This window comes from Hypanus sabinus, chromosome 3 (assembly GCF_030144855.1).
Source record: "Hypanus sabinus isolate sHypSab1 chromosome 3, sHypSab1.hap1, whole genome shotgun sequence".
Lineage (NCBI taxonomy): Eukaryota > Metazoa > Chordata > Chondrichthyes > Myliobatiformes > Dasyatidae > Hypanus > Hypanus sabinus.
The window spans coordinates 95,383,888-95,406,521 of NC_082708.1; the positions used below are offsets into that span (position 1 = coordinate 95,383,888).

The 22,634-nt window shown below is 44.3% G+C and overlaps 1 protein-coding gene across 6 annotated transcripts in view; it reads right to left on the bottom strand.

The window, feature by feature from the left end:
- The window catches only part of LOC132391522 (protein transport protein Sec24B-like), a 182,597-nt gene that overhangs the window by 108,275 nt on the left and 51,688 nt on the right, over window positions 1-22,634 (bottom strand). For 5 of the 6 annotated variants that reach the window (XM_059964821.1, XM_059964820.1, XM_059964817.1 and 2 more), the window contains 2 exons: window positions 12,375-12,470; window positions 457-543 (listed from right to left, as the gene is read on the bottom strand). In XM_059964821.1, the coding sequence (XP_059820804.1) occupies window positions 457-543; window positions 12,375-12,470 (183 nt within the window). The remainder of the gene's footprint in view (window positions 1-456; window positions 544-12,374; window positions 12,471-22,634) is intronic. The other variant, XM_059964822.1, reaches the window with a different exon arrangement.

Below are 22,634 nucleotides of genomic sequence, written 5' to 3' on the forward strand. Positions count from 1 at the left end.
GGAGTGTCAATACTGGGCAGTGCATAAACAACTGAGAACAACTTTCTGCCCTCTGATCTCTAGAAATCAAAGTACAGCTTAATGGTTCAGAGTTTCATTTCATATTTATAGTTTGTCTATGTTTTATGTACTGAAAATTGCTAAATTTTTCCACCTCAATCTAAACAGCTCATAGATAAATAGAACTGCATTACTTTACACTAAGTATCAAGGATTACTCTTGAGGCTGAAGCTGCATTCTATATTAATCATTTAATCATCAGGGAGAATACAATGAGCTATTAATGATAATTTTCCAATTTTTTTAAAATACTTCAAAGGTTTCTTGGTTTTTGTTTGAAATAGTAACTAAACTGTAAGCAACAAATACTTTAAAAGAAATGTTCTGATTTAGGCTTGGAAAGCTGCACAACTGTTTCCAATTGATATCTTCTGCAAATCAGAGCAAAACATCACCTTGACTGCTTCCACCTTCCAAACTATCATAGTTGTTGGTAAGTGACGTGTTGGTGGATGTTGATGATGAAGTAGAAGAGTCCACACCTAGAAAAAAAATATCAAAACATTACACTTATCCACAGCAAAAGATCTCAGCATATGTGGGACTAAAATAGTTTTATAAAGTATGTAAAACATTCCCTAACATGTTTGTTTTCATAAAATAACATCTGCTCATCAGAACAAATATAACAAATGTACATCCACAGGTTTATAAATGCATAGCCTCAAATGTATAGCCTCATAAAAACAGACAAACTTTATAGTACACTTTTCCTGTAGTACCCTGTACCTAACACTTCAAGGAAGTGCAAGATAAATAACATAGAATAATTTGTTTGTGATTATAAATGTAGAAACCTAGGAACAGGAGGATGCTATTTGACCCTCCAAGCCTGCTCTGCCATTTGGGATGATCATAGCTGATCGCCCATCTCAATATCATATTCCAAGAGTCTTTTAAAACCCTTTGAGAACTTGTGTATCTATCTTCTTTAAAACATTCAACAACCCAACTTCCACAGCTTTCTGTATCACAAAATCTCCCCCTCAAGTGAAGAAATTTCTCCTCACCTTAGCCCTCTCTATCTTATCCCACATCATGAGCCTGGATCCAAAGGTCCTGTGACAGGGAAAACCATCATTCAACCCCTCAGAATTTGTACATTTCAATGAAATCTGCTCTCATTGTTCTAAACTTGAAAGACTATGTACCTAGTGGACCCAATCCATCCTTACGTGAGAGTCCTGTTAGCCCAGCAACCAGCTGGTAAAATATGCAGCAAGAAAGGAGACCACAGTTGCATGCCATACCTTCAAGCATGTCCCCACCAAGGCTCTGTAAAGTGTAACAGAAGATGTCCTTGCTCCTGCACTAAAGACTAACATACTCCTTAAGCTTCTGCAAATTTGTTTGTGACTGTTATCATGTAAATTCTTCTGTACACCATTTTCTAATCTATCAACATTTAAATACTCGGCATCTGTTTTTTACTACCAAAATGGATAACTTCATCATACTGTATCTGCCTTGCTGTCACTTATTTCCCCAATCACTCAAGTCTAAATCACCTTGAAGTCTCTTTGTTTCCTCTTCAAGTCACAATCTCAGTTACATGTCATTAGAAATATTACATTCTGTTCCCACATCAAAACCACTGTGAATAGATGAAGTCACACACCTATCCTTATGGTAATTTACTTAGTCATTTCTGGAATCTGAAAAGGTAATATTTTCATTTCTACTTTCATTTTATTTTTGTCAATTTTCGAACTATGTTGGTATATCGCCAGTAATCCATGTACTTCAATTCTGACACTAGCCTCTAAAATGGGACTTCATTAGGGACCTTCTGAACATCCAGGCATCTACCGGTTGTCCCTTATTATAACCTACCACTTTCATCTTCAAATCCATAAGTTTATCAAACACAATTTTCCTTTCATAGACAATGTGGATTTTGCAAATCCTGTTGAAATCATCTGTGCCTAGCTTTCCCAACCTTTATTATAGATTCTAGTGATTTCCCTATAATGATCAACACTCACAAAATGCAGGTCAGACAGCATCTATGGAAATGAATAAGCAGTTGATGTTTCGGGCTGAGACCCTTCTTCAGGACTGGAAAGGAAAGAAGATGCTAGAATAAAAATGTGGGGGATGGGAAGAAAGATAACTAATAGGTGATAGGTGAAGCCAGGTGGGTGGGAAAGGTAAAGGCCTGAAGAGGAAAGAATCTGATAGGAGAGGAGAGTGAACCATAGGAGAAAGGGGAGGAGGAAGGAGAGTGAGGGAGAGCTGATAGGCAGGCGAGAAGAGATAAGAGGCCAGAGTGGGGAATAGAAGATGGGAGGGAAACGGAAATTTTTCTACCAGAAAGATAAATCAATTCATGCCATCAGGTTGGAGGCTACCCAGATGGAATATAGGGTATTGCTCCTCCACCCTGAGGTGACCTCAATTTTGGCACAAGAGGAGGTCATGGACCGACATCTTGGAACAGGAATTGGAATTAAAGTTTGGCCACCGGGAATTTCTGCTTTTGGTGGATGGAGCGAGAGTGCTCAATGAACAGTCTAACAGGCCAAACAGTCTAAAGTTCTTTGACTTTTTTTCTCTCTCTCCCTCGTCATTCCTTTAGTTACATTCACCAAACTCCAACCTGCAAGAAAAATTCCATAACCTATAAAATTTGGAAGATGACAGCCATTTCTCTGTTATCCCTTTCATGCAGACTATCATATCCTGAAGATGCAAAAGCTCTCTACTCCATTAATTTCTCCCACATTATATTTTTACTGACCTCATCTCCTGCAATGAAAATTTTTATAAATATAAGCTTTGGAAATCTGATATATAAACAGAAAATGCTAGCAACACTCAGCAGGTCACGCAGCATCTATGGAAAGGGAAGCATAGTTTATCTTTCTGGTTGAAATAGATAAAATGGACAGCCAGTGCCTCTTCCCCAGGGCTCAATACAAGAGGACATGGCTTTAAGGTAAGGGGTGGGAAGTTCAAGGGGGATATTAGAGGAAGGTTTTTTTTATGCAGAGAGTGGTGGGTGCGTAGAATGCACTGCCTGAATCAGTGGTGGAGGCAGATACACTAGTGAAATTTAAGAGACTACTAGACAGGTATATGGAAGAATTTAAGGTGAGGGGTAATATGGGAGGCAGGGTTTAAGGGTCGGCACAACATTGTGGACCGAAGGGCCTGTACTGCGCTGTACCATTCTATGTCTATGTTCATCAGAATAGTTTTTCACAGATTCTGCCTGATCTGCTGTTTCTAGTAGTTCCTGATTTTCTACAATTCTTCCTTTCCATTTGATTCTTAATTCCTTTACATTTGGTGCACAATTATTTACACCATGTTTCACACAGACATAGCATCAGATTGCTCTGCCAACTGATTCTCATTATAAATTCTCCCCTTCTTGATGGTGATTCTAGAACAGAGTAGTACAGACACTTCAGCCCATGATGTACTCCTAGATCAATCTAATCTTTCCTTGCCAAATGACCTTTTTTTTTTATCATCCATGTGCCTATCGAAGAGACTGTCAAATGTCTCTAAAGCTCCTCTACCACAATTCCCTGGCAGTGTGTTCCATGTGTAGAAAACCTACCTGACAGTGCTCCAATAGCTTAAAATTACCTTAATATTTTGCTAATTTAATTCTTTATTGTACATAATGACATTGACTTAATGTATCTTTTTTTGGTTAATCTTCAATAAAATTAATAAAAAAGATTTAAAATGAAATGAAATGAACTCTCATATTATCCGCCATGTGGGGGGAAAAGGGGCTGTCCACTCTATCTACACCTCTTATCATCTTATACACCTCTATCTAGTCACTCCTCATCCTCCTTCGCCCCAAAGAAAAAAGGCCTAGCTCACTCATAAGACATGCTCTTCTAATCCATGCAACATTCTGGCAAATCTCTCCTGCACCCTCTCCAAACCTTCCACATCTTTCCTGTAATGAAGTGACGAGAACCAAACACAATATTCCAAGTGTGGTCTACCCAAAGTTTCATAGAGCTGCAATATTACCTTGTGGCTCTTGAACTCAATCCTCGGATTAATGAAAGCCAACACATCATACACCTTCTTAGCTAAACCTATTAACTTGCACAGCAACTTTAAGGAATTCTGGACGTGTTCCCCAAGATCCCTCCTTCCCTCCACACTGCCAAGAATCCTGCTATTAATCTTGTACTCCACCTTCAAGTTCAACCTTCCAAAGTTTCTCTAAGCTTTTTCTTTTTATATGCATGAAGCTTGTAAATTCCATGCAAATTGACTTTCATATTTATTTTTACTGTCTTAAATCATCTACAAATATTAAAATTCAGGACCAAGTTGTTCCCATTACAAAAGAACAATAATCTCCAAAAGGCAGTGTTTGCCACCACTGGTCTGAACTTTTTTTTGCTTCAGTCAATGCCCCCTATCATCTAAATTTGCTGGCTAGCCTCACATGTGGAACTTCATCAAACTCCTACCAATGCTGATATCTATTACATTCCCTCCTTTTAAAGAGAAATATAAAACACTAAATTGGAGCAGGGGTACATTATCTGACCCCACTCATCATTCAATACAATAACAGATAATTGCTTCAATACTCTGTTCCTGCTTTATCTCTGTTTCCCCTCAGCATGAAGTACCTCAGTCTTGAAAGTATTTTAATTTCTTTGCCTGAACTGCATTCTGCAATGGGCTTTTCTACATCATTTGCGTTCTCTGGTAAAGGAGTAAAGGAATTTCTCCTGGAGCAGCTTTCCCCATATATTCCACAAATCCATCCTCTATGGAAAATGTTTTCTAATTCCCTTTAAACTGTTCCCCTCTTACCTTAAACCTATTCTTTCAGTTTTAGACTCTCTTATCTTAGGGAAAAGTCTGTTTGGGTGTAAACTTAGAGAGTAGCGGGTACATGGAGTCTCGTTGGGGATGGTGGGATGTTTGGGAAACTCTTGGATAGGCACATGGAGAAAAGCAAAATGGAGGGCTGTAGCGGTGTGCTACACGCAGCGCTAAGATTACGACACGGAGTCGGTAACTGCAGTCGAAGGAAAAAACTTTATTCGAAAACTTCAGCCTCACTTTTAAGCCTCCCTCAACCGGCCCCCCATGGCGCAGAGGCTCCAAAGCTCTGTGCTCGCAAACCCCCGTAGGCTATCTAATTATGAGTCAGTTTGGATGCGCCAGGAAATGGGTCGCCACATAACCCCCCCCCAGAACCGGCGATACACCCCCCAATGTCCACAGTCTGGGCCAGAACCTGCTTGGGAGGTCGGCCTCTGCGCCGAGGCGCCGGAAACTCGGCCGGTTGCGCCAGGTCCACATGGGCCGGTTTGAGGCGGTCCACCGTGAAAACCTCCTCTTTCCCCCCAACGTCCAGCACGAACGTGGACCCGTTGTTCCGGAGCACCATAAACGGCCCCTCGTATGGCCGCTGCAGCGGCGGCCGATGCCCGCCCCTTCGTACAAACACAAACTTACAGTTCTGTAGGTCTTTGGGTACGCAGGTCGGGTGCCGCCCATGCTGTGAAGTGGGTATGGGGGCCAGGTTACCGAGCTTCTCGCGTAGTCTGCCCAGGACTGCTGCGGGTTCTTCCTCTTGCCCCCTTGGGGCTGGTAGGAACTCCCCGGGGACGAACAGGGGCGCGCCGTATACCAACTCGGCCGACGATGCGTGCAGGTCGTCCTTGGGCGCTGTGAGGATGCCGAGTAGGACCCAGGGAAGCTCGTCCGCCCAGTTGGCTCCTCGCAGGCAGGCCATGAGGGCCGACTTCAGGTGACGGTGGAAACGCTCCACTAGCCCGTTCGACTGTGGGTGGTAGGCAGTTGTGTGGTGCAGCTGAGTCCCCAAAAGGCTGGCCATAGCTGACCACAGGCTGGAGGTGAACTGGGCGCCTCTGTCGGAGGTAATGTGGGCCGGTACGCCAAAGCGAGATATCCAGGTGGCGATCAGGGCTCGGGCGCAAGATTCGGAGGTGGTGTCGGTGAGCGGGACCGCCTCTGGCCATCTTGTGAACCGGTCCACGATAGTCAGGAGGTGCCGCGCTCCGCGCGACACTGGCAGGGGGCCCACGATATCCACATGAATGTGGTCGAAACGCCGGTGGGCGGGATGGAACTGCTGCGGTGGGGCTTTGGTGTGCCGCTGCACCTTGGCCGTCTGGCAGTGCATGCACGTTCTGGCCCATTCACTGACCTGTTTGCGGGGTCCGTGCCAAACGAACCTGCTGGAAACCATCCGGACAGTTGTCCGGATGGAGGGATGCGCCAAGTTATGAATGGAGTCGAAAACGTGGCGCCGCCATGCTGTCGGGACGACTGGACGGGGCTGGTCGGTGGCGACGTCACAGAGTAGGGTCCTCTCACCTGGGCCCACGGGGAGGTCCTGGAGCTGCAAACCGGAGACTGCGGTTCTGTAACTCGGAATCTCCTCATCCGCCTGCTGCGCCTCTGCCAGTGCCTCAAAGTCTACCCCTTGGGAAAGGGCATGAACGGTAGGGCGAGAGAGCGCATCCGCCACGACATTGTTCTTACCTGAGACGTGCCGGACATCCGTCGTGTATTCAGAGATGTAGGACAGGTGGCGTTGCTGGCGGGACGACCAGGGGTCGGACGCTTTCGTAAACGCAAAGGTAAGCGGTTTGTGGTCCGTGAACGCGGTGAAGGGCCGACCTTCTAGGAAGTACCTGAAATGCCGGATTGCCAGGTAGAGCGCCAACAGTTCCCGGTCGAAAGCACTGTACTTAAGCTCGGGTGGTCGCAGGTGTTTGCTGAAAAACGCCAGGGGTTGCCAGCGACCTGCGATGAGTTGCTCCAGCACCCCACCGACTGCTGTGTTTGATGCGTCCACTGTGAGGGCGGTAGGGGTGTCCATTCTGGGATGTACTAGCATTGCGGCGTCCGCCAAAGCTTCCTTCGTTTGAACGAAAGCGGCGGCGGACTCCTCGTGCCAGGTAATGTCCTTGCTCGGACCCGACATCAGGGCGAACAGGGGGCGCATGATCCGGGCAGCTGAAGGGAGGAAGCGGCGGTAGAAATTGACCATACCTACGAATTCCTGAAGGCCTTTGATCGTGGTGGGTCGGGGAAAGAGGCGGACCGCATCTACCTTAGCGGGCAGAGGGGTTGCCCCGTCTTTAGTAATCCTGTGGCCCAGGAAGTCAATGGTATCGAGTCCGAACTGGCATTTGGCGGGGTTGATTGTAAGACCGTACTCACTCAGTCGGGCGCAGAGTTGACGGAGGTGGGACAGATGCTCCTGACGACTGCCGCTGGCTATGAGGATGTCATCCAAATAGATGAACGCGAAGTCCAGGTCCCGTCCCACCGCGTCCATTAACCGCTGGAACGTCGGTGCGGCATTCTTCAGGCCGAACGGCATGCGGAGGAACTCGAAAAGGCTGAAAGGGGTGATGAGAGCCGTTTTGGGGACGTCGTCAGGATGCATCGGGATTTGATGGTACCCTCGGACGAGATCTACCTTGGAGAAGATCCGTGCGCCGTGCAGGTTTGCTGCAAAGTCCTGAATGTGCGGCACAGGGTAGCGGTCCGGTGTGGTAGCCTCGTTCAGCCTGCGGTAGTCGCCGCACGGTCTCCAGCCTCCCGTCGCTTTGGGCACCATGTGCAGGGGGGAGGCCCATGGGCTGTCGGACCGCCGGATGATCCCCAATTCCTCCATCCTCTGGAACTACTCCTTCGCCAGTCGGAGCTTGTCCGGGGGAAGCCGCCGAGCGCGGGCGTGGAGGGGTGGTCCCTGGGTCGGGATGTGGTGCTGTACGCCGTGCCTGGGCATGGCCGCTGTGAACTGCGGTGCCAGAACCGATGGGAACTCCGCCAGGACCCTGGTGAAGTCATTGTCGGACAGCGTGATGGAGCCGAGGTGAGGGGCTGGCAACTGGGCTGCACCCAGGGAGAACGTCTGAAAGGTCTCGGCGTGTACCAGTCTCTTCCTGGGCAGGTCGACCAGTAGGCTGAGAGCCCGCAAAAAATCCGCACCCAGAAGCGGTTGGGCTACGGCGGCCAGTGTGAAGTCCCACGTGAACTGGCTGGAGCCGAACTGTAGCTGCACCTGACGGGTGCCATAGGTCCTTACTGTGCTGCCATTCACGGCCCTCAGGGGGAGACCCGGTGCCCTGCTGCGGGTGTCGTAACTCGTCGGAGGTAAAACGCTGATCTCAGCCCCAGTATCGACCAAAAACCGGCGTCCCGACCTTCTATCCCACACATACAGGAGGCTATCCCGATGGCCAGCCGCCATAGCCATCAGCGGCGGCTGGCCCTGGCGTTTCCCGGGAACTTGCAGGGCGGGCGACAACGGCGGGCTTCTGCGCCCCACCGCTGGTGGTAGAAGCACCAGTGTTCATTGGGCCGGGGTTTCACTGAAATCCACGTCGGATAGCAGCAGGCGTATGTCCTCGGGCAGCTGCTCCAGGAATGCCTGCTCAAACATGAGGCATGTGTGTCCGTCGGCCAGAGACAACATCTCATTCATTAAAGCCGAAGGAGGTCTGTCGCCCAAGCCATCCAGGTGCAGTAAACGGGCAGCCCGCTCGCGCCGTGAGAGTCCGAAAGTCCTGAGGAGCAGGGCTTTGAATTCCGTGTACTTGCCGTCTGCCGGGGGCGACTGTACGAACTCCGCAACCTGGGCCGCTGTGTCCTGGTCGAGGCAGCTCACCACGTAGTAGTAGTGGGTGTCTTCTGAGGTGATCTGGCGAACGTGGAATTGGGCTTCGGCTTGCTGGAACCATAGGTTCGGTCGCTGTGTCCAGAAACCCGGCAGTTTCAACGAAACCGCATGAATAGAGGCGGCGTCGGTCATTTCTGGTCCAAAAATCGTTTGGACCGTCGGGGTCACCAATTGTAGCGGTGTGCTACACGCAGCGCTAAAATTACGACACGGAGTCGGTAACTGCAGTCGAAGGAAAAAAAACTTTATTCGAAAACTTCAGCCTCACTTTTAAGCCTCCCTCAACCGGCCCCCCATGACGCAGAGGCTCCAAAGCTCTGTGCTCGCAAACCCCCGTAGGCTATCTAATTATGAGTCGGTTCAGATGCGCCAGGAAATGGGTCGCCACAGGGCAATGCAGGAGGGAAAGGTTAGATTTATCTTAGAGTAAGTTAAAAGGTTGGCACAGCATTGCAGGCAGAAAGGCCTGTGCTGTGATTTTCGACGTCCATCTCACATCTAATGGCATACTCCAAACTCTGAGTCTGCAACACTGTGTTCTGGTCTCCCTAGCTATCACGAGCATTCATCCTGCATCCAGACTGACTCGTCCTGCTAAGAAGTGAAAGCCAAGCCTCCGTTGTTCCTCTAAACTCTGATGAATTGGGGGGTGGTGGGAAGGGGCAGGAACCCCATACAATCAAATCTATTTCTTTTCATTCCAGTCAAGTAAACATTTGCTGCACTCCCACTTGGCAACAATATCCTTCATCAGATATGGAAATCAAAACTGTAATAAAAATCCAGATGGGATCTCACTAAGGCCCTGTACAGCACAGCAAGACATCTGTACTCAAATCAACTTGCAATGAAGGCTAATATAATTTTTTTCTCTCCCAAAAGTTGATGTAGATTCTTTAGGCAACTAGTGTATAAGGATACCAAGCCTTCCATTTTCCAAATCTGAACCTATTTGGATAATTATATTTTGGTTCCAAAAAGTAAAGTTTCTGGACAGTTTCATCCTGTTGTCTAAATTACAACTGAGCCTCTGCATCCTCCTCACAGCTCCCATCTTAGGCCTGCATCACCCCAAACCTGGAAATGTTACACTTTGTTTCCTTCAACCAAATCATTCTGAATAGTGCTGGTTGAGTCACCTGTTTATTCCTACTCCGTTTCCTATCCGTCAACAAATCCTTAATCACCAATCACTCATGCTTTATTTTTATCATTAATGTTTTAGGTGGGATCTGTTCAAATACTGTCTGTGAATTCAAATTGCCTATGGTCACTTGTTCTCCCTCATGCTAAAAAAAGATTGTTAAGCATGATTTTCCTTTCATAAGTCTCAGCTAGCTTTGCTCAATCTTCAAAGTTCGAAGTAAATTTACTATCAAAGTACAAAGTAAATTTACTATCAAAGTACAAATATGTTGCTGTATACAACCCTGAGATTTATTTTCTTGCAGGCATACTCAAAAATCCATAATAGAAAAATAACCATAACAGAATCAGTGAAAGACTGCACCAATTGCACATTCAACCAATGTACAAAAGACAACAAATAAAAAAAAGGTAGATAGATAGATAAGCAAGCAATAAATATCGAGCACATGAGATGAAGAGCCCTGGAGTTCATAGATTGTGGGAACATTTCAGTGGTAGGGCAAGTGAAGTTGAGCGAAGTTAACTCCTTTGGTTCAAGAACCTGATGGTTGAGGGGTAATAACTGTTCCTCAACATGGTGGTGTGAGTCTCGAGGCTCCTGTACCTTCTTCCTGATGGCAGTAGTGAGAAGACAGCATGACCTGGAAAGGACGAGCCCCTGGATATTGCTTTCCTGCAACAATGCTCATGTAGATGTGCTCAATACATGTGATGGACTGGGACGTATCCACTACTTTTTACAGGTTTTTCCATTCAGGCGCATTGGTGTTTCCATACCAGGCTGTGGTGTAGCCAGTCAATATACTCTCCAGCACACATATATAAAAGTTTGTCAAAATGTTAGATATCATGCTGAATCTTCGCAAACTCCTACGGAAGTAGAGGCATTGCCGTGCTTTCTTTGTAATTGTATTTATGGGCTGGGTCCAGGAGAAATCCTCCAAAATAATAACAGCAAGGAATTTAAAGTTGCTGACTCTCTCCATCTCTGATCCTCCAGTGAGGACTAGTTCATGAACCTCTGTTTTCTCTCTTCTGAAGTCAATAATCAGTTCCTTGGACTTGCTGACACAGAGAGGCTGTTGTTATGGAAACCCCTCAGCCAGATTTTCAATCTCCCTCCTATATGCAGATTTGTCACCACCTTTGATTCAGCCAACGACAGTGGTGTTGTCAGCAAACTTCAAAGTGGCATTGGAGATGAGTTTAGCACACAGTCATAAGTGTAAAGTGAGTAGAGCAGGGGGCTAAGCACACAGCCTTGTGGTGCCACTGTGCTGATGGAGATTGTAGTGGCGATGTTGTTGCCAATATGAACAGACTGGATTTTGTAAGTGAGGAAATTGAGGATGAATTGCACATGGAGGCATTGAGGCCAAGGTCTTAAAGCCTATTGATTAGTTTTGAGGGAATAATGGTGTTGAATGCAGAGCTGTGGCTGATAAAGAGCATTCTGATTAATACACCTTTGCAGTAGATGTTCCAGGGCTCAGTGAAGAGCCAATGAGATGGCATCTGCTGTGAACCTGTTGTGCTGCAATGCAAATTGGAGCAGATCCAAGTCACTTCTCAGGCAGGAGTTGATTATGTTGCATCACCAAACTCTCAAAACATTTCACCACTGTGGATGCAATATCTACTGGACAATAGTCACAGATGCAGGTTACCACATTCATGATTCATCCAGGGCTTCTGGTTGGGGAAGACTCTGAATGATTTTGTGGGATCACACACTCATTCACAACTGTTTTTATAAAGTCCATGACAACCATGTTGTATACACTTAGATCCACAGATGACTCCAGCACGGCGCAGCTCATCAACTCGAAGCAATCCTGTAGCCATTCCTCTGCCTTCTGCAACCACTTTTTTGTTATCCTAATCTCTACAGCCTTGCTCTTTAGCCTCTGCCTGTGATCAGGCAGGAGAAGAATAGCCAAGTGATCAGATTTTCCAAAATGCAGTCGAGGCATGGAACGGTAGGCATTTTTTTATCTTAGTATAACAGTGGTCTAGTATATTGATATCTCCGTTGCCACAGGTTATACGCTGATTGTAATTGGGCAGGAGTTTCTTCAAACAAGCCTGGTTGATCATCTTGCTATACTTTCAACTATTACATCCATTACTCAACCTCAGACATTTGCCCCACTATTCACATACAATGTTCTGCATTCATGAGAATAACCTTATACAAATTTCTTTCCATTCCATGATGCTCAGTCATATCACATGGATCACCGAGAAAAACAGTAAACCCGCAGTGAAATATATCACTTCATGCTGCACACTCAACATTAAGACTTGGTTTAATCATTGAACAGGAAACTACTTCAGTGATAAACTGTACCCAATCATCATTAATTATTCAACTGAGAGCCTTTCAAACACTCAACTAAACAACTTGTGGTTTTATAATCCAACAATATTACACAATTTAGAGCAAATGAATTCAGCATATGCATATCAGCGGCAACACATCATCTGTTAAAACATAAAGCACACCTGCTTCATCATCATCATCCTCATCATCTGAAGTTGATGACAAGGGACTTGGTGCTGAATTAACTTGATTATTAGAAACAAATCCACAGTGCATGCCTGTAAAGTGGAAAGCACAAAACAAAGAAAATTAAGCAGAGCAAAGAATTAAGAATCACAGCGTAAATCATTCAATAAGTTAAGAAAGATAAACAAGTTAGTGGGATGCAAACCTAATTGTTAATGAAAAGGCAACTCACATAACAGATTAAAAATTAACAGAAGCACTCTACAGACACATGCTCATAATGAACCTTTTTGGAAAATGCCAGTTTAAGATGATACATTATTTTCCTATCATAACACAAATTCTCAACCTGAAGTCTAAAATCTATCTGTCTTCATGATGTACTAAGTATTTTAAAAACCACAGGAAGTTTTCATACTCCACAGCCAAGCACAGACATAGATTAGGAGGTGAAGCACTGATAAGTAGCAAGCAAAGGACAAAGCACATAAAAATAAAAGAATGGCAACAGGTTAGAACTAATGTCTTGACGTCAGTATGAGCACAGCACATAGAACAAGACAGTACCTCTTGCTGAATTGAGAGTATAAATAAATAAAAACGGGTAGAATCAAATAGCTGTGAAAGAGATTGATTATAGGTGCAAAGTGAAGAAGGCAGGGAAATATTTTGGAAGGACAGACAGAATGGAAAATGAGGATAATAACAAAATACTCAGAAAGTTAAAGCACAATCAGATTGTGTGTATATTTGAAATAACAAAGGAAAGAAATCATTAGAGCGAGTAACCTAGAGAAGCCTCCCCCCCCCCAACAGTGGTTATACAAATGGAAAGATGGACAATTAAATCAAGAGATTGTAACAAATGCAATATAATTACTGAGGCAGCTTTAATTTTCATTTTTATGGTAAATAAAATTTACCATGTTAAGAACAAATTCATGGGCCTTTTCTTCCCCCAAAATGAGCAGTTGTCATCATCAGGAATAATAGTTACAACAAAATTCCCTACATTTGCAAGGATGCAGGTAGACTGATAAACCACAAATGGTGTGTTGTTATTTTTAGGAGGGAGGAAAGAAACAAAATAAGAAACATGTTTGCTGCCAAGTGATGCTGAAATTAGATACAATTATTACATGCCCAGAGGACTCTTAGAAAATCCTATTATGGAAATCTGGAAATAGCACCGTTTTATCAAAGGGAAACAATGTACTTCACTTAGGATGCATCCAAACGGTTGGACAAAACTCAACTGGTGGATGTATTGTACTTAAGATTTCCAAAAGTAATCAATGACACCAGAAAGTCAGTCAGCATCCCAAACCTGACATGTTGCACCGTGGCCACAATATCTGTGAACCACAATTAATACCAGGCTCGAGACTTTTGGCTTCTCTACCAGAAAGCACTGAAACTAGTTTTATGAAGTGACCTGGAGATTTAAACTAATTAATTAAAAATGCAAGGCATTCCTGGATGCAATCACCATCATGTCTCTAAGGAAAATTAAACAGATTTACCAGCTTCTGAAAGTTGAGTTCCAATGTGAAAGCTATTAGCTAATGTGAGGCTAATGACAGAATGAGCGTTAGAGAGCCAGCTAATTGATACTTTAGCACCAGTATCAGAAGGTGGCAGGAGAATCAGGTTCCGAGAGAATAGGTTACAGGGGAGTAAATGGGAGACGGCCTATGGCAAGGTGCCAAAGAAGAGGCTGCTTAACAAGAGCCCATGAAGCTTCAGAAAAGATATCAGCATGGATAGAAGAACAGATGAGTAGCAGAAGACAACAAATGGAAATATTGGGAGCCTTTTCTAGTTGGCTGTTAGTGATGTGGTGCTCTACAGGGGTCAGAGTTGGAACCGCTTCTTTTCACCTTATACATTAATGATTTGGATGTTGGAATTGATGGCTTTGTGGCCAACTCATTAATGTTCTATACTATGTTTTCTAGAGGTCCTGATAGTAACTAAAAACTTCGTAACAGACTCAAAGCCAGTACAAAAACTGACAATGAAAGTCAAGGTTATCATACACAGCACAGAAACGTGCCCTTCAGTCCACCATGTCTGTGGTGACATTGTTTCTCTCTCTCTCTGTACAAATCGCACTTTAACACAGACATGGAACAATATAGCAAAGGACCAGGATTAAAGCATTAAAGAAATTCCCAAGGAACTTTATAAATATCTTAAAACAGGAGAATAATGAGAATGAGGGTAGGTCAACTCAAGACTAAAGGCGTTTATGCTTGTGGTCAGATTATGTGGACAAGGTACAAAATAATTGCTTTGTATAGGTATTTACAAAGGGGAAGGACAAGATCAATATGGATGATGCTAGGATATTTTGAAATCAAGAAATGGGTGGTGTTGGATATTTTGAAGAACATTAAAGTGGGCAAGTCTCTAGAGCCTGATAGAATCTATCCCAGCTTATTGAGGGAGGCAAGAGATGAGATTGCTGGGGACATGACCCATGATCTTTTGTGTCTTTGCTAGCCTCAGGGAAGGTTTTGTAGGATTGACCAGTAGCTAATGTTGTTCCAGTCTTCAAATCGGAATAATCTGGGAAACCAAAGACCAGTGAGTCTCATGTCAGTGGTAAGGAAGCTATTGGAGAGGATTCTTAAGAGTTAAAATTCATGCACATCTGGGTAAGTATGGCCTAATTAAGGGCAGTAAGCATGGCATCATGTTTTACTAACATGATAACCTGACCTTTAACATTATCATGGAAAAGGACAGAATCAGAGAGGACAGGAAAATTTTTAATAGGGGAAGGGCAAATTATGAGGCTATAAGGCTAGAACTTGCGGGTGTGAATTGGGATGATGTTTTTGCAGGGAAATGTACTATGGACATGGGGTCGATGTTTAAGGATCTCTTGCAGGATGTTAGGGATAAATTTGTCCCGGTGATGAAGATAAAGGATGGTCCCGGTAGGATGAAGGAACCATGGGTGACAAGTGAAGTGGAAAATCTAGTCAGGTGGAAGAAGGCAGCATACATGAGGTTTAGGAAGCAAGGATCAGATGGGTCTATTGAGGAATAGAGGGTAGCAAGAAAGGAGCTTAAGAAGCGGCTGAGAAGAGCAAGAAGGGGGCATGAGAAGGCCTTGGCGAGTAGGGTAAAGGAAAACCGCAAGGCATTCTTCAATTGTGTGAAGAACAAAAGGATGACAAGAATGAAGGTAGGACCGATTAGAGATAAAAGTGGTAAGATGTGCCTGGGGGCTGTGGAAGTGAGCGAGGACCTCAATGAATACTTCTCTTCGGTATTCACCACTGAGAGGGAACTTGATGACAGTGAGGACAATATGAGTGAGGTTGATGTTCTGGAGCATGTTGATATTAAGGGAGAGGAGGTGTTGGAGTTGTTAAAATACATTAGGACAGATAAGTCCCCGGGGCCTGACGGAATATTCCCCAGATTGCTCCACAAGGCAAAGGAAGAGATTGCTGAACCTCTGGCTAGGATCTTTATGTCCTCGTTGTCCATGGGAATGGTACCTGAGGATTGGAGGGAGGCGAATGTTGTCCCCTTGTTCAAAAAAGTTAGTAGGGATAGTCCAGGTAATTATAGGCCAGTGAGCCTTACATCTGTGGTGGGAAAGCTGTTGGAAAAGATTCTTAGAGATAGGATCTATGGACATTTAGAGAATCATGGTCTGATCAGGGACAGTCAGCATGGCTTTGTGAAGGGGAGATCGTGCCTAACAAGCCTGATGGAGGTCTTTGAGGAGGTGATCAGGCATATAGATGAGGGTAGTGCAGTGGATGTGATCTACATGGATTTTAGTAAGGCATTTGACAAGGTTCCACACGGTAGGCTTATTCAGAAAGTCAGAAGGCATGGGATCCAGGGAAGTTTGGCCAGTTGGATTCAGAATTGGCTTGCCTGCAGAAGGCAGAGGGTCGTGGTGGAGGGAGTACATTCAGATTGGAGGGTTATGACTAGTGGTGTCCCACAAGGATCTGTTCTGGGACCTCTACTTTTTGTGATTTTTATTAACGACCTGGATGTGGGAGTAGAAGGTTGGCAAGTTTGCAGACAACACAAAGGTTGGAGGTGTTGTAGATAGTGTAGAGGATTGTCGAAGATTGCAGAGAGACATTGATAGCATGCAGAAGTGGGCTGAGAAGTGGCAGATGGAGTTCAACCCGGAGAAGTGTGAGGTGGTACACTTTGGAAGGACAAACTCCAAGGCAGAGTACAAAGTAAATGGCAGGATACTTGGTAGTGTGGAGGAGCAGAGGGATCTGGGGGTACATGTACACAAATCCCTGAAAGTTGCCTCACAGGCAGATAGGGTAGTTAAGAAAGCTTATGAAGTGTTAGCTTTCATAAGTCAAGGGATAGAGTTTAAGAGACGCGATGTAATGATGCAGCTCTATAAAACTCTAGTTAGGCCACACTTGGAGTACTGTGTCCAGTTCTGGTCACCTCAGTATAGTAAGGATGTGGAAGCATTGGAAAGGGTACAAAGGAGATTTACCAGGATGCTGCCTGGTTTAGAGGGTATGGATTATGATCAGAGATTAAGGGAGCTAGGGCTTTACTCTTTGGAGAGAAGGAGGATGAGAGGAAACATGATAGAGGTATACAAGATATTAAGAGGAATAGACAGAGTGGATAGCCAGCGCCTCTTCCCCAGGGCACCACTGCTCAGTACAAGAGGACATGGCTTTAAGGTAAGGGGAGGGAAGTTCAAGGGGGATATTAGAGGAAGGTTTTTCACTCAGAGAGTGGTTGGTGCATGGAATGCACTGCCTGAGTCAATGGAGGCAGATACGCTAGTGAAGTTTAAGAGACCACTAGACAGGTGTATGGAGGAATTTAAGGTGGGGGGGGGTATATGGGAGCCAGAGTTTGACGGTCGGCACAACATTGTGGGCTGAAGGGCCTGTAATGTGCTGTACTATTCTATGTTCTATGCTCTATGGTAGTGCTTTCAAAGGAGGCGAAGAAGGTCATTGATGAAGGTAGAGCTGTGGATGTTGTCCGGATGTTCCAGGGTGATCTATTTTGGGATCCAAGCTGTTTGTGCTATCTATAAATAACATGCATGCAAACATAGATTGGTGCATTAGTGAATGTTGTACATATTGTAAAAGATTGCTAAAGGATTCAGCAGCATCTAAATCACTTACAAATATCATCCAAGAAATGGCATAGCCAAGTGTAGGTGATGCACATTGGGAGATCAAATGCAAAGGGACAGTACGGTTATTGGCAGAACCCTTAAAAGTGTTGATATACAAAAGAATCTTCAGGTCCAAGTCCACAGCTCCTTAAAGGTGACTGCACAAGTTGACAGGGTGGAAAGGCGGCAAATGCATGCTTCCCTTTATTAGTCAAGGCAGTGAGGTCAAGAAACAGGAATTTATGTTGTAGCTTTATAAAAGTCTAGTTTGGCTGCACCTGGAGTACTGCATTTAATTGTAATTATCCCATTATAGGAAGAATGGGAGGCTTTGGAGAGGTGCAGAAGAGTTTCACTCGGATGCTGCCTGGATTAAGGAGCACATGCCACAAGGAGAGGCTGGACAAATTGAGACTATTTTTCTCCTGAGTGGCAGAGGCTGAGGGGAGACTGATAGAAGTATAAAATTATCAGAGGAACAGATATGGGAAATGGTCAGAATCTCTTTCCCAGGATCAAAATGACTTAAACTAGAGGCATGTATTTAAGCTAGGAAGGGGCAGATTCAAAGGAGATACAGACAGTGGTGGGTACCTGGAATACATTGCCAGGGAGGTAACAGGGGCAAATACAATACGTTTAAGAGGTTCTTGGACAGGCAGATGAGGCTGCAGAGAATGGAGGGATATCATAAGACCATAAAAACATAGGTGAGTTTTAGGCCATTCAGCCCATCTGCTCCACCATTTCATCTTGGCTAATCCATTTCCCTCTCAAAACTATTCTCTTGCCTTCTTTCCATAACTTTTCTCACCCTGACTAATCAAGATCTTAACAACCTCAGCCTTAATTACACCCAATGACCTAGCCTCCACAACTGCCTTGTGGCAACAAATTCACCACCCTCTGGCTGAAGAAATTCTTCAAATGGATGTCCCTCTATTGAGGTTATGCCTTCTCATCCAAAACTCCCCCACTACAGGAAACACCCTCTCCAGATTCACTCTATCTAGGCTTTTCAAAATTCAGGTTTCAATTAAATATCTCATCATACTTCTAAGTTCAAGTAAAAGCCCAGAGCCATCAATTACTCCTCATACAATGAGTTTTTCATTCCCAGAACCATTCTCATGAACTTCCTCTGAATGTTCTCCAAAGTCAGCAGATCCTTTCTAAAATAAGGGGACCAAAACTGCTCATAATATTTCAGGTGAGACCTCACCAGTGCCTTATAAAGCCTCAGAATTACATACTTGCTTTTAAATTTTAGTCTTCTTGAAATGAATGCTAACATTCCACTTAACTTTCTCACCACCGACTCAACCTGCCCAAGGATTCCCAAGTCCCTTCACGCCTCAGATTTTTGAATTTTCTTCCAGATTACAAAAGTCTATGCTACTAATGTGCATGACTATAAAATTCCCAACACTGTATTCCATTTGCCCATTCTCCTTATTATCAAGTCCTTCCACAGCATCTGCTTTCTCAACACTAATTATTTTTGTATTGTCTGTCAATTTAGCCTCAAAGCCATCAATTCTGTCATCCAAATTACTGACACAAAACATAAAAAGAAGCGATCCCAACACTGATCCCTGTGGAACACCACTTGTCACCAGCACCCTATTCAGCAAAGGCTCTCTTTATTCACACACTTTGCCTCCTGCTCATCAGCCAATGCTTTGTCCATGCTAGTACCTTTCCTATCAAACCATAGCCTCTTTCTAAACAGCCTCATGTGTGCCACCTTGTCAAAGGCCTTCTGAAAATCCAAGTACACAATATACACTGATTCTCTTTTGTCTATCCTGCTTTTTATTTCGTCAAACAATTCCAACAGATTTGTTAGGCGACATTTTCCATGCTGACTTTGGCCTATTTTATCATGTACCTTAAAAACACATCCTTAACAATCGACTCCAACATCTTCCCAACCACTGAGGCTATAACTTCCTTTCTTCTACCACCCTCCCTTCTTGAAGAGTGGAGCGATATCAGCATGTTTCCAGTCCTCCCGAACCATTCTAGAATCTAGTGATTCTTGAAAGATCATTACTAACATCTCAACAATCTTTTCAGCTGTATCTTTCAGAACCCTGGCATGTAGTACATCTGATTCAGATGGCTTATATACCTTCAGATTATTCAGTTTCCCAAGCACCTTCTCCTTAGTAAAAACTGCTGGTGTCTTCCACAGTGAAGACTGATGCAGAATACTTAGTTTGTCCACCATTTCCTTGCCTGACATTACCTTCTCTCCAGTGTCATCTACTCTTGCCTCTCTTTTACTCTTTATATACCTTAAAAAAAACTTGTGGTATCCTCTTTAGAACATAGAAAACCTACAGCACAATGCAGGCCCTTTGGTTGCTTAACTTCATATTTCATCTTTTACACTACTTATGGCTTTTTAGTTGACTTCTGTTGGTTTGTAAAAGCTTCCCAATCCTGTAACTTCCCACTAACTTTTTGCTCTGTTGTATCCCCTCTCTTTTACTTTTATGTTGGCTTTGACTTCTCGTCAGCCATGGTTGTGTTATCCTGCCTTTAGAATACTACTACACTTCTTTGGGAGGCATCGATCCTGTGCCTTTCAAATTGCTCCCAGAACTTCTATCCATTGCTGCTCCACTGTCATCCCTGCTAGTGTCCTTTTCCAATCAACTTTGGCCAGCTCTTTTCTCATGCCTCTGTAATTCCCCTTTCTCCACTGTAATACGGATACACCTTCTCCTTCTCAAATTGCAGGGTGAATTCTATCAAATTATAAGCACCATATTCTAAAGGTTCCTTTACCTTAAGCTCCCTAATCAAATCCAGTTCATCACACAAGCTATTCTGGATTGGGTGTTATCCCTTAGTGGGCTCAACCACAAAATGCTCTTAAAAGCCATCTTGTAGGCATTCTTTCTTTGGATCCAGCACCAATCTGATTTTCCCAATCTACCTGCATTTTGCAAACCCCCATGGCTATCATAACATTACCCTTTTGACACACCTTTTCTGTCTCCCATTGTAATTTGTAGCCTACATCCTGATTACTGTTTGGAGGTCTGTATATAATTCTCATCTGGGTCTTTTTTCACTTGAAGTTTCTTAACTCTACTCACAGGGATTCTACACCTTCCAATTATATGGCACCTCTTTCTAAGGATTTGATTTCTTTTTTTTTACCAACACAGCTATGGCACTCCCTATGCATACTTGCCTGTTCTTTAGATACAATGTTAAGCTCACTACTATACTTCTCTTTCAGCCACAATTTAGTGATTCCCACAACGTCATATTTGCAAATCCCTACCTGTGCTACAAGATCATCCACTTTATTCCATACACTACATACATTTAAATATAATACCTGTCACACTTTTCGATTTTGTCCCTCTTTTGCACTGCAACCAATCCCACTGACTGCAATTTTGCCGTCATCTGCCTGCCCTGGCTGACAGTGTCAGTACACACTGCCTCTGCTTCTAAACCAATAGCCCTATCACTCCAGTTCCCATCCATTTGCTAAAGTAGTTTAAGCCCTCTCCAAAAGGTCTAGAAAATATATCCGCAAGGATGTTGGATCCCTTCAGGTTCAGATGTAACCCATCCCTTTTGTACAGATAACATCGCCAGAAGTGATCTCAATGATCCAGAAATCTGAAATGCTGTCACCCTGCACCATTTCTCAGCTACACATTCATTGCCAAATCATTCTATTCTTAGCCTTATTCACGCATGGTATAAAAGCAATTCAGAGATCGCTACCCTGGAGCTTTCTACCTAGCTCCCTAAATTCTCTCTTCAGGACCTTATCACTTTTCTACCTGCATCACTGGTGCCAATAGGTATCATGTCCTATGGTCTTATGGTTGTAAGACTTCTGGTTGCTCACTGTCCCCCCTTTTGAATGTCGCAGACCCAATCCGAGACGTTCCTGACCCTGGCACCTGGGAGGCATCATACCATCCAGGTGTCTTTCCCGTGTCTACTCCTCTAACTATGGGATCCCTTATCACTACTGCAGTCCCCTTCTACCCCCTTCCCTTCTGAGCCACATTCCCAGGGATCCAGTCACTGTGGCTCCCTCCTGGTAGTTCGTTCCCCCTCAACAGTATCCAAAATGGTATACTTATTATTGATGGGAATAGCCAGAGGTAGACCATAAGACAGGAGCAGAATTAGGCCATTCAAACCATCAAGTCCACTTGCCATTTCATCATGGCTGATCCCACTCAACCCCATACACCTGCCCTCTCACCATATCTCTTGCTACCCCGACCAACCAAGAATCTATCAACTTCCACTTTAAATATACTCACGACTTGGCCTCCACCATAGTCTGTGCCAGAGTATTCCACAGATTCACTACTCTTCGGCTAAAAAATGTCCTCCTTACCTTTGTTCTAAAAGGTCACCCCTCAATTTTGAGGCTGTGCCTCCTAGTTCTGGATACCCTCACCACAGGAAACGTCTTCCCCACATCCACCTTATAGAACCATAGAACATTCCAGCACAGAAACAGGTCTTTTGGCCCTTCTTGGCTGTGCCGAACCACTTTTCTGTCTAGTCCTACTGACCTGCACCCACCCAGTCCATATCCCTCTATACATCTCTCATCCATGTACCTGTCCAAGTTTTTCTTAAATGTTAAAAGTGAGCCCACATTTACCACTTCATCCCACAGCTCATTCCACACTCCCACCACTCTCTGCGTGAAGAAGCCCCCCCCCCTTAATATTCCCTTTAAACTTTTCCCCCTTCACCCTGAACCCACGTCCTCTGGTTTCTTTCTCTTCTGGCCTCAGTGGAAAAAGCCTGCTTGCATTCACTCTATCTATACCCATCATAATTTTATATACCTTTATCAAATCACCCCTCATTCTCCTACGCTCCAGGAAATAAAGTCCTAACCTATTCAACCTTTCTCTGCAACTCAGTTTCTCAAGTCCCGGCAACATCCTTGTAAACCTTCTCTGCACTCTTTCAACCTTATTAATATCCTTCCTGTAATTTGGTGACCAAAACTGCACACAATACTCCAAATTCTGCCTCACCATAACATTCCAACTCTTATACTCAATGCTTTGATTTATACAGCCAATGTACCAAAAACTCT